We start from the raw sequence: 12,896 nt of genomic DNA, 5'->3' as shown, positions 1-12,896 counted from the left end.
GTACAATAAACCCACTTTTGACTACTTGTCTTTTTAGTTATTTTTGTTTCTGTAACACGTTTTATATTTCTTATTGCAAGTCTTGATTTTCACTACTCACTGTTGAATTTGCAATGGCTTTCGTGTTGGTGTAGTTTGCAGTCCCAAGGCCTGTAGCTAATAATTACAGTGACAACTAAAGTGATTATGACTACATAACTTCATTAATCTTGTGGTTTTCATTAAAGATGCCCTTATCTATGATGCAAGACACACAGACTGTACCATCCTGTCAGTTCTGGGTTGTTGTTTTTGTATTTCAAATTAGTTTGTTAATCATTTCCTGTCTCTGTTTTCCTCATTATTTGTACTTGAGTATGTTTTTGTCTTATCAGTTATTATACGTTCTGTGCTTCCTGTTTTATTTTTATTTTTTTTGTGTTTGTCTGTGTCTAAACTTTGCTTACTGCCTGTGTTTCCTAATGTGTCCAATCACCCTGCCCTCTCTGTTCTGCGTTTTCTCATTGTCGCTTCCTAACACATTTGTAAGAACAAATTAAAAAATGGCTGAATTAGTCTTTAATTGATTAGTAGATTGGCAACAGTTTTGATAATCAAATCATCAGTTAAAGGGGTACACGAGATATTGTCTTTTTACCCACAATTCAGACAGTTCATTTTAGATTTAGCTGCGTTATGCTGGTAGCGGCTAATGTAGTATAGAGCCTCACTTGTTTCCCACCAACTTCCCACACCCAGATATATTTTCTCATTTTTAAACTTGTCGGCCAAAACGATGAAGCAGTTTAGCAGAATCTATGGCTCCAGGTTCACAAATGTGAATAATTATTGGAAAATGCTGATTTTCTAACTTAGTCTACTATGACAGGCAGAGGTGGTTAGTAACAAGTTACATTTAATCCGTTACATGTACTCAAGTAACTTTTTTGAGTAAATGGTACTTCTCACAGTAGTTTTAAAGCATAAAACTTTTACTCTTACTTAAATAGAAATTTTAGAGAAAAATCAGTACTTTTACTTTGCTACATTTGGAGACATCCATTGCACTACTTCGCTACTTATTTATTTACTGCAGTCAAGCATCCACATAACTCTGTTAGAGCAGAATAATGGCTGAAGCTACAGCAAACTATGACTTTCAAATGGCATAGCTGCTAGTGTTCAGGCTACAGCCCCGTCTCATCTCAGGGCGTCCGATACCGACGCTTTGTCAGGCTTTCTCAAAGCGTCAGTATCTGATGCCCTGGGATTAGACCGTGTTGGTTCAGCGGGTTTCGGTTGTGAAGTCAGTAGGCTACACCCTGCTGACACTGAGCTGACAGACAGCAGTATCTGTTGTGTTAATGTGACTATGTTTAATAATAAATAGCTACACACAGTATATCATGCTTAAAAACTTCTCCTGCTTTCGGCCTACTAACTACTTTTATTTGATGTGGATGTGACTGATGTAATGTTTCAATCACAGATGATCTTCCTCAGGTAAAAGTGAAGAAGTGAACACACCTGTATTTAATAGGCAATATATTATGAAACATCACAGAATTATCTCCCAATTTGATTTATTTCCCAAATCATAATTTAATAGCGGGGACAACAAGAAAATAATTGATATTTTTTAACAATCTTTACTTATTGGAGTACTAACAGACTACAATATTAACGCAATATTTTGTAATCACATTTGATGGATACACACAGGGAATATTGCCTTGCTGTATATGTGGCAGGTTATCTAATCAGGAGATGCTGACTTGTAATTTCATCACAAATAAATACAAATGTATGTTCACTTTTTTTACCTTGTGATCTCTAGTCACATCCCCATCAAATAAAAGACTTGGTGAAAAAGAGCCTTTGTTTTGTTTTTTGTTCTTAAGTTACTCACTACTCAAGTAATTTTTTAAGTAAATACTTTCGTACTCTTACTCAAGTAGTTATTTTGATTACTTTTACTTCTACTTTTGCTTCTACTTGAGTACTTGTTTTTGCAAAGTAACAGTACTTTTACTCGAGTAGCCTACAGTTTTTAGCTACCCACCTCTGATTATAGATGACAGTTTCCATTTGGGGTTTGGACTGTTTTTTGGGAAAAAAAAAAAAAATTTGATGATGTCACTTTGTAAACTGTAACTGTAAACTACTTTCCATGTAGCATCCCCAACAGTGATACATGTGTTAGTACTGTTAATGCACATACAAGTCAGTATAAAAAGTCACTGTTTGTATGTAGCCCGTCTAGCTTTTGTACTGGTGTTCAGTGCCCACAATGACCACATGATGGTGGCAGAGGTCAATCATTGTAGAGCCGAATGCTCATTACCCGCTCTGCTTTGTCTGTCGGCATTAGCAAGCGGCTCCTCACTCCATTTCTACTAATGCTTTCTCATCCATTGAGCATATCTGAGTGAACTTTACCAGCAAGTCCCTAAAGGTCGTGGTGCAACAGCTGAAATTACTTTGAGATGGCGTCCTATCAGTGTTAGAGAAAAGCCAGCTGATTTACCATTTGACTCTTTGAAATTAATTGTGTTAAAGGTTAACCTCTAGACAGAAAAAAAGATAGGGTGACAAATTTACTGGCTCATAAGATAAAACACTGAATGGAAGAAACAGTCAAACTTCATGAAGAGGAACATCATAAGAAATTTCAGATAGTTCTCGAAAGCAGGTTATCATATACACTCACCTTTGCCTACTCACACTCCTAATAAAAAAATCTATTAATCTTATGCCTTTGTAAAAAGAACAAAACATGTTCTCATGTTTGGATACGACACAGCAATTTCCGGACCGGCATGATGATTCAAGACAAAGACACACAACTTCAATGATACAAAACTACCTCTACAATGTGGAGTTCAACCAGTTTATTAGGGCTGACTGCTATTTGATTGTCCTGTAAATCTCTCCCTATAGTCCGTGATTTCATGTTAAATCTTAAACAAAAGGTGAGGGAGGGGAGAAAATTTCTGTTGTGCATAACAATACACTGCTTTTCAATCCAAGTTCCCTCCCTATTCACCTCTCTCTCTCTCTCTCTCTCTGTCTCGCCAGTAAGTCAGAAACTCCCCTATTCCTCAACACGCAGTGACTTTGCAGACTTAAGCAGCAACAACAGAAGCTCCTCCCTTTCAGCACATCTGGAACAGTGGAAGAGTGGAGCGGCACATATCCAACAACTCTGTGAGAGTCTTTTTGTATCAGGAGAACGTCATACACTTGGGCTAGTAAGATAATCTACCTTTCTCTTGCATACCACAAGTGCAACTCCTCCACCTAACTTTGGACCGCTGGTTTCCTGAATACAGCCCGGGTGCTGCATTAACACTACTCAAACTTCAACCTGTCCATCATAACTGACTGACAGCACCTACTGACTGCAGGTAAGCAATGTTAATATAGCAGTAGAGTGCTTAAGCTTCCTGCTGGCTTCTTTCTATTTCTAATTTCCTTCTCTTCCTGTTGATGCATGACAGGAAAAAAACACCCGAGTGTATTTTACCAGTCAGGCCTGAGGAAACTCCTTTGTTTGAACAGCTATCATGGAGTTTGCAAAGAAGTGTTCAGTTAAACAGTAACGCAATGTGGAACAGTAATGCACATGAAAACCTACAACGAAGTGTAGAAGTTGATCTAGAATAGTAGGCTAACTCCTACTGCTGTTAATGTCACATGCAACCACATCTACCTCATGAACGGACTTCCTGATTTCTAAGTTTACACTCTTTACCTCTCATTCACTGTGTTTAATCTGAGCATTCCTGTGCAACTGTCTGTTTCCCCACATGTCTAAACTTGCAGAGCTACCATTTCTAACACAGTCCAGAATATATCTTCAAAAATACTGCAGTAACTCTGGATTTACTGGTGACACCCAGAGAGGAATCATAAACCTTGTCTTTCTATAGAAAAAAGTTGTGGCTCTAATAACCTTTAGTCAAGTGGGAATTACTCACCTCTCAATGCACTCCCCTCTGTGGTTATAGTGACAGTTGTCAACCCTGTCAGTCTCATCACTATCTGCATCCCATCATTTTCAATCTACGAGACGACTTGTCATAACAAGTCAGAGAAGGAGTCATCTACACAAATCAAAAAAATATATATTGGCTAATTTGACTAAAATGTTTCATCATATTCCTCACCTGTTTTTTTTTCTCACCTCCTGCTCCATATGCTTTGTCCTGGAGCTGGGAGCTGGAGTCATTGTGACATCATGACATTCAGCTCATGTACAAGCTTCTACCTTCTTTTTTGGCTCCTTGTTGATTGTCTTGCCTCCAAAATTGCTGTAAAATGACATGAAAGGGTTCAAATGTTATTTGAGTCTTTACATAAAATAATCCTGAAAATGCCAGTTGGTGTCTGTGTCACTGTTAATATGAATTCTTTCCAGCAGAATCTTTAAAAAAATCAAGGCAGTTCACTTTCCTCTAGCTTTCACATCCTATACTTCTTCTGCTTCAGCACTGTTTCCCAGAACCTTACTCAGTTTGTTACTTATCAACATTGTTTCGATTCAGTTTTTGTCACTTATGATCCTGAAAGCAGTTAATATCTGTTGAAGTGCTAAAAAGCCAGAGACTCAATGACCAAGTAACAACAACCAACTTTTTTAATTGGCTTTACATGAATTAGCTTGCCTGGGTAGTAGAAATTTTATATGGTACGTGATAGAAAACATGCAAAAGGTGACACATGAGAAAAGAAAAGTTATGCTTTTATTGTACTGTATAAACGATTTATATGACGTTAACATATGTAAACTGAATGTACATCGCCGGGGAAGATATTCACCATCCATTCCAACCCAGAAAACTTTCTGATAAAACTGAAGAACTTTTCTTTGCAGTTAATTATTCCCATATCTCCAGATTTCCCCGTCTGGCCTTGAATAACCCCGAGAAACAGACTGAAACAGCCTGTGCTTACAATGACAGAAAGCCACATTGCAGCAGCAGCCAGACACAAACTGCGCCACCCATTTGCTTCACTCTGAGCAATGATTTAACACCATACATTTTGCTCATATTCACATTAAGTGCCATTCTGGTGTCAGCAATAAAGTGTTTAATTTTGGGGTGTTGTATTAAAGGAAGAGAGAAGGATTATTTGGTACGGCCAGACTTCTCTGGGTGAGTCACAGGATAATATACTATTACTTTTTAAAAAAAAGAAAGTGCGTCCAAGGGTGATAGGAAATGGCCTAACACGTTCATATTCGGCTATGAGAGCTCAGCTCCATCCTCTGAACACAATATAGAGTTGCATCTGCTTCATATATTTGCTGCCTAATAGAACAAACCTACAGCTCACATTAAGTGGTATAGATTTCAGAATGAGACAGACAGGCAGGGAGTAGATGGTGTGAGTCGGGGGCAGGGAGGTGGGAGGGTTTACACGGTCAGGAATGTGTATACGCGAGAACGGACGGGGAGGGTCATGCTGGGAAAAACACTGGGTAGAAACAGGCAGGTTGCCAGGATCTTTCAAATCCCACCAATGTTACGTTTTCACATTACTTCCACACTGGCCCCCTCGAGCTTTCAAGAGAGAGCAACTCCAGCAGATTAACAAAAAAAGGAATTCTTCTTTAATTTCCCACTTGCTGGCTTGCTGGTCTTTTACAGAAGCCACAGAGAACTGGCAGGAGTGAAATTACAGTCTTTGGGCCTGGCTGGACAAAGTCAAAATTACAGGCAACCAAATATGGATGTTTAAATTGGTTTCTTACAACAGAAACTCTTGTAAATGTGTTTGCTTGATTTGGTTGTGTAAAGGAATTTATTAGTTCCTCGACCCATTTGTTTTTCTATTTAAGGCCTAGTTCCACGTGTAAACTACAGGCCTTTCAACCAGGCCAAGAAAAAAAACGTTTGAATTGTTTGACCTGGACCAATATACAGCTGCTGCCTCTTTCCAGATATTCACTCTTTTCTTCCATCTAATTCACTGTTCCTCTCTGCTTCTGGATCTTTGTTAAGGTGCTGTATCTTTATACAAAGCTTCTGTACAATGAAGCTATACAGTACATCACAGTTATCACAGTGTGTGTATGTCTGTGTTTGTGTTTCATGCATTACTAAAGGATGCCATTAGGAGGAGGAAACAAGTGTGGCCGCTGTGAGAAGACAGTTTACTTCGCTGAAGAGGCACTCTGTGACGGGCGGAGCTTCCACAAGTCCTGCTTCCTGTGCAGTGAGTAATCTCTTTTCTGCTTCCTGTCATTTTCAATGTGGAAACCGTTAAAATTTAGACCTTTATCACTCGCCATTACAGTCAAAAGTAATATGAATCCAAATGTGAACTCTTGCTTATCTATTCTCAAAAAAAAGTGTATATGCATAGGTGGAATAGCATACCAAAATAAAAGGCCATTAATAGGGTACCATGGATGATTGCTTAAAAAGAAACAAACATTTACGATAGTATCTACAATACAAGTGATAAGCATAAACATTTCTTTAAGTTCCTCTTCTATGACAAATATCCTCCTGTGTCCATGTGTAAAGTCTTAAAAGAGACCCTTACTCTTGAATTTTCAGAGAATGAAACGTGACTGAAACATTTACTGTTGATAAGTTGTTTTTTTGTTGTTTTTTAAAGCAAGCACTATTATAGTTGAACTAAGAGGATCATGTACTTTCTTTGTTTGGGCATCTACCCGTGGGAATAAATAAGTACACCTGTAAAACACGATAGTCTAACTACACTTATACAATAGTTAAGGGGGGATTTATATCCACATATTAAAAGTATAAACATGCATCATAACTGTAAAATATAATAATGTGTCCCATTAAAAGAAAAGTATTGAAATAAATCAAAAAACCAAAGCCTTTCTCTGACCCAAAATTGAAAAATATGTAGGTTCATGGAGTTCTGTGTGAAGTTATTTGTGTTCCTGCGTTGGATTCAAACATTCCTGTGATGGAATTTAGATGAGAACATGCTTCTTCAACAGAACTGTTCCATAAAAGGAAACTTAGATAGATTAGATTCCTATCCAAATACACGAGTGTGCTCAAAAACATGTGTACAGATATGCAAAACAATAACATCCGTATGCGAATGTGTCTGATATTGCAGTGGTGTGTGGGAAGAACTTGGACAGCACGACTGTTGCTGTTCATTCGGATGAAATTTACTGCAAGGCATGCTATGGCAAGAAGTACGGACCAAAAGGCTATGGCTATGGCCAGGGAGCAGGGACCCTAAGCATGGACAAGGGGGAGTCTCTGGGTATTACACCTGAAGAGTGAGCAAAACAAACACACACACACACACACACACGCACACACACACCTTTTAATCTCTTTTTAAAGCCTTTTAACCACGTTTTCTCTCTCTCTCGCCATCAGACCTGCTCCTCATCGCCCTACCAGCAACCCAAACCCGTCCAAGCTGGCTCAGAGGTTTGGAGGATCAGAAAAGTGCCCTCGCTGTGGCAAAGCTGTCTACGCTGCTGAGAAAGTCATTGGAGCCGGGAGCGTAAGTAAAAACACACGCACACGGACTTGTGTGCTTGCAAAACACGCAACCCCTTTTAAAAGAGATCTTCTATTTATTTTCAGGCGTGGCATAAGATTGGATGTTTCACCTGTTCCACGTGTGGGAAAAGCCTTGAGTCGACCACACTAGCTGACAAGGATGGAGAAATCTACTGCAAAGGTAAAACGTCACTGTGTTCACTTCCCTGTATTTGGTACTGTACACTAGTTCCTCAACACATATTTAGCCTGTTCATACCAGACTGCTGTCATGGGTTAATGTCTGGTTGTCACAATTTACACAAGGCCCAGGTCTGCAACTGTTGTTACATAACATATGCATACCCTAAACTGCTAAACCATACAAATACAGAAAGAAAGTTGTTGACTTGCACAGTTGAGCAAGTGCAAGTTTGATACTGTATATGGCCAAGTTGTCATTTTATTGGGTTGATTTTAATACTTTGGTCTGTTAATGTAAACTAAATAACACTGGATGCAGTTTTAAATGAGAGAAAATGGTTTTCTTAGTGTCTGTGAGATTGTGATTGAGTTGTAATAAACACAAGAATACAGCAGAGGGCCCCCTAACAGAAAGATATTCTCAGGTAAACAATAAAATCATCCGGAATAACAGAAAAGCTCAAATGCTTATTTCAATTGTTAGACTCGTTCCTTTAAAGTTTTTGTATATATTGAATTGAGAACACACTGGCCATTTTATCTCAGCACTCATCATATCTCAGCATTTTGGAATGCACATCTCTACCTTACATGGCATGCAGTGTTGCTGCCACCTGACCAATGATGAGAATATACCAGAGTTGGGTTTTTTTTTTTTAATGGACAAAACATAATTTCCTCAGCTTCTATCTGTTGACTTGCATTCTCAAATATTTTTTGTGTCATGCATGTCAACAATATGGCCAGAATGATGTGTTTATCATTACACTCGAGTATAGACCTGTTTGACATGTCAAAGCACAAGTTTAATTAATAACATTAATGGTGGCTGTGCTCCATTTGGGTGAGCCAGTTCCAGGGTTAAATATAGTACATGCTGGCTCAATGGAGTGGCTTCCCATTAAGTGCTTAATGGAACAGAGCCATCCTTAATGTTAGTAGAACAACCTGTGCTTTTCCTGTTACTGATATCCTGTTCGCTGCACAATAACAAATATTTCTTGTTTCTTTTAGAGAAATGAAGATGCTTAGCTAGCTAACATTATCCCCATTTGTGACCTCATCACTGTGAGCCAGTCACACCGTGTTCCCAACGTGTTTTTTTTTACCTGTCATCCAGCAGTTATATCTTTAAATACATTCTTATGATCTTAAAAATGTTTTCTGTCTTTGCCTTTACCGGAAAGAAAAAATGTTTGCAAGGGGCCTGCCACTGATGAAGTTACAACATTGCTGATTTTTCCATCATCTCATGTGGTTTTGAGGAAATACTACAAACAACGAACTAGGAACAAAACAGTGTTCTAAGGGAAAATACTTTACTTCCCAGTTTGCCTAAATCATATCAATAAAAACCCTCTTTTCCCCTTTTTCTCCCCAACTATGTCTGGCCTCTCTTAAAATCACAAAAACTCCTCTGAACACCAGCTCCCAGATAATAAGTGTTGATATCCCCCCTGCTGAGGTCCCAGATGGGGCAAACGTGAATAGCTAACTTAGCTTTGACTCGAATGCTAACACATGCGAGTCACTAACTGTGGTTAAGTGAAGGATATGATGCTAATACGTGGCGTGGAGTTTGTTTTGTTTTTTGACATTACCTTTCTTCCCAACAGCCTGTTACGGCAAAAACTTTGGTCCCAAGGGATTTGGATACGGCCTTGGGGCTGGAGCGCTGGCGCACACTCAATAGAGACCACTGAGCTCCAGGTTTCCAGTATGCTGCACTCCTGTCTTCTTCCTGCAGAGGGCAGGCTGCTGCCAGGAAACATTCACCTGGCAGACACACGCTTGATACAAAGCTGCATTATATATTGTACAGTGGAAAATATAACACCAGTTTAGTCTCATTGAGGCCAAATCTGATTACTAGTGCTGTTACAGTAAATCATGCTACATAGGCCAATCCACACTTAATACTGAAACATCTGTTTAACGATGCATTGTTGATTTGCTCTGACTGAATTTTTCAGTTTTTGTTGATCACTTTGTTGCTATTATTACAGTTTTTTCTGTCGCTATGGTAGCCTACTCTGCACACAACTGTGGTAATATTTCAAAAAACTTGGTACAAAAAACATAACAGAAACATCAAAAAGGACCTATACAAGTACATCTGACACTGATCCACTTCAACAAAAACATGTAGAAAGACATGTTTCGCATTTCAATAAATCATGTTCATACAAAATACATCCAGAATGTTTGTTAAGATTTTCTTCTCTATTGTTAAAATACCTTTTACCATCACAATGGTCATTGATCCTAAATGATCATCACTGAACCATTTGCTTAATATACATGTATGTATTGTTGTTTTATTTGCCTGATATATCCAGGTTCAAAACTTCAGATTCACCACTCTAAGGCGTGAGATTTTAACTGTATGTGACCTCAGGGGGATTCAAACATACAACCTTAGTGCAAGTAGCTTATTGCTCAATGTAACAAACAGAGCCACAAAGGACCACTGCAATGATTGCAGTATGTATAATACAGTACTGTAAAATACACTACATGATTACCATCCATAATTACATTGCTAATTTCCCGTGGTGGTAAACTCAGTTGGTAACCATTGACTGTGTAAAGGGTGTGGACACTAGCAATTCCTTTCAACAAGGAGCAGAATAGACAGCAAGACAGTGAAATTGATCAGAGCGCTTGTGCTCAGAGAGGTAGGGAAGGCCCCCGTCAGAGAGGACAGGCTCAGAGTTACATTTGATTAGACAAACTATGTGTTGCAATACAGTTAAATACAGTAAATGTTTGTTTCTTGCATCAGTGATTGTAGAGGATGTCTTCATTGATCACAACTTGATTACATATGGAAATGATGAATTCTGTAATTGTTGGGTAATGTAAGTGTATTTCCTAATGTGAAAACGGTGTGTCTTTTACAGTATACTGTAGCATACTACTTTCAGCACTTCTGCTGGGTGATTTGAAACATGTATCTTACATTGTTTGTTATTGGATTCACTGGTAGATAAAAGGACTAAACTGAAAAGATATAATTATGTTGTGTTTTGGTGATTAAACCATATGTTTTCATGACATTGTACGAGAAACTTCTATTTCTAATCAATGAGGTTTGAATGAAAGACTGGCTGTGTTACAAGTGTGATGAGTTTATAGTTTTGTACAAAGAGTTGTGAACTTTTACCACATACTAGCAATAATAGTTTCAAAGCGATCCAGTTTTTTTATTATTATAAATATGTGGTAAAATTTCACAACTCTTAGTACAAAACTCTAAACTCATTCAAAACTCGTGATTGGTCATTCATTTGGATTGTAAACATCTCTCACCACACAACGATTGATTCAATGTATACGTTTTTCGTGAAATGTCATGAGAACATTTTAATCATCGAAACACAACACAATGATATCTTTTCAGTTTAGTCGTTTTATCTATCAGTGAATCCAATAACAAACATTGCAAAATAGGCTACATGTATGTACATCATCTTAGAAGTGCTGAAAGTATATGCTACAATACTGTAAAAGACAGTACACAGTTTTTACATTAGGCAAAAGACTTACATTACCCAATATTTACAGAATCTATCATTCCATAACATTTATCCTATTTGTAATCAATTTGTGATCAATGAAGATATCTTCTTCAATCATTGATACAAGAAACAAACTTTTGCTGTATTTTACAATAATGCAGCATATAGTTTTTGTCTAATCTAAATGTAACAACTATAACCATTATGGATTTTAATTATGTAGTGTATTTTTACAGTATTGTTTTGTACATACAGTAATCATTGCAGTGGTCCTTTGTGGCTCTGTTTGTTAGAGCACTGAGTTACTAGCACTAAGGTTGTGGGTTTTAATCCCACTGAGGTCACATACAGTAAAAATCTCACACCTGGTGATTCTGAAGTTTTGAATCCAAACATATCAGGCAAATGAAGCAATACTTAGGCCTACATTAAGCAAAGGCTTCGGCCATGATCAATTAGGAACAATGAGCAGAGTGATAGTAAAAGGTATTTTATTTTTGTTAGACTAAGTCAATGTCAGATGTACTTATAGTTGTGAAAAACGACTGACTAAGAGTGGCAAAATATTACCGTGTGAATGGTACCAGAGTGACAGAAAAAAACAGATCCTTCCTTATCCTCTTCTTATTGTGAGGCTGTTTCTCTCTGCGCAAATTAAATCTCAGTATCACATTAACAATAATCTGTGTAATAGAGTAAATGCTGCTTGTTCATATGTTATGCTTTCCAGACAGCATGATATTAAATAAAATTGAAAGACAATAATTTTGGTGTCAGTTTTCCTTAGTTGGTGCAAAGAAATGACGTAATAATATGTGAGTGAAACTGTGGGAGTGAAACTATGTGTGTGTGTGTGCGAAATGAATGGGAAAGAAAGCAGTTCAAAGGGTGATGTTCTGTGTTTTAAGTTTCAACAAAATGCCACATGTCCATTGTATCCATTCCTCTCATAACATTGCAGTGACAGAGCACATTGCTGAGACGATAAGCGCAGAATCTTCAAAGGTTGGGGGAATTACAGCTTCACTCCACAAAGTTCATCTGTCACATTGCTATTTTACTGTCAGTGATGAGAAGCATTACAAATGTTTTTTTTTCTTTAATTCCATAATAAAGCTTTCCCTTTATGAGGTTAATGGCAGTAAAGTGAAGTGAAACCTAAGAGGAATCAGCAGGACTTTGAAGTTTGTTATGAAAATCTAACCAGTTTCTCCACTTCTTTTAAATCATTACATTCAGTTGCTGTTCACTGGTTTGAGACACGCCAACTATTATTTCAGGAGGTGTAAATATAATATAGAACATGATGAGAACATGATGGCTATATAAGAACTAAAAATTGCTATAGCACATGTTGCAAATGGACTAAATCAATGAAATAATGGATTCATCCGCTCTATCTGCTGACACTTTGTTTCTCTCTGACACACAACATTTGACTTCTTTATCCACCCTTTTCCTCCCACTCACATTCCAGCTCTCCAAGAGAGACAAGAGAGAAGTTTTAGGAAGTTGAAAGGGCGGCCTGATTTGATTTTGTTTTTTAACTAAACAGGCCTGTGTGTGCCAGGTTTTTGTACACATGTGCACTGCGACCTAAGTGGGAAGTGGCTACACCCACCGCCTACCTGTATTTCTGTGAACACACAAACACCACGCAGAGCGTGAAATCCAACTGTCTACGTGCACTCGCAGACTC

At 38.0% G+C, this 12,896-nt stretch overlaps 2 protein-coding genes across 7 annotated transcripts in view; one reads left to right on the top strand and one right to left on the bottom strand.

The window, feature by feature from the left end:
- The window catches only part of LOC123974535 (neuron navigator 1-like), a 100,836-nt gene extending 91,396 nt beyond the window's left edge, over positions 1-9,440 (bottom strand). For all 6 annotated transcript variants that reach the window (XM_046055328.1, XM_046055330.1, XM_046055329.1 and 3 more), the window contains exons 1-3: positions 9,278-9,440; positions 4,166-4,292; positions 3,960-4,085 (exon numbers count right to left, since the gene is read on the bottom strand). The gene's annotated coding sequence lies outside the window, so the exon portion shown is untranslated. The remainder of the gene's footprint in view (positions 1-3,959; positions 4,086-4,165; positions 4,293-9,277) is intronic.
- On the top strand, positions 3,097-11,962 carry csrp1a (cysteine and glycine-rich protein 1a). Its single transcript, XM_046055335.1, has 6 exons — positions 3,097-3,386; positions 6,092-6,201; positions 7,093-7,261; positions 7,365-7,494; positions 7,578-7,674; positions 9,293-11,962. Exons 2-6 carry the CDS (start codon positions 6,093-6,095, stop codon positions 9,367-9,369), a joined length of 582 nt encoding a protein of 193 aa, XP_045911291.1. The 5' UTR covers positions 3,097-3,386; position 6,092; the 3' UTR covers positions 9,370-11,962.
- The last annotated feature ends 934 nt before the right edge of the window (positions 11,963-12,896 follow it).

The sequence above is a fragment of the Micropterus dolomieu genome, linkage group LG08, assembly GCF_021292245.1.
Source record: "Micropterus dolomieu isolate WLL.071019.BEF.003 ecotype Adirondacks linkage group LG08, ASM2129224v1, whole genome shotgun sequence".
In the NCBI taxonomy this organism is placed as follows: Eukaryota; Metazoa; Chordata; class Actinopteri; order Centrarchiformes; family Centrarchidae; genus Micropterus; species Micropterus dolomieu.
Note: the sequence above shows the minus strand (reverse complement) of the source record. Positions and strands in the feature narration are given on the sequence as shown.

Excerpts from the sequence above, each read along its gene's own strand:
- csrp1a (XM_046055335.1), top strand. The coding sequence starts at position 6,093 with ATGCCATTAGGAGGAGGAAACAAGTGTGGCCGCTGTGAGAAGACAGTT. Across the intron at positions 6,202-7,092 it reads CAAGTCCTGCTTCCTGTGCA|TGGTGTGTGGGAAGAACTTG; the intron begins GTGAGTAATCTC and ends CTGATATTGCAG. Across the intron at positions 7,262-7,364 it reads CTGGGTATTACACCTGAAGA|ACCTGCTCCTCATCGCCCTA; the intron begins GTGAGCAAAACA and ends TCTCGCCATCAG.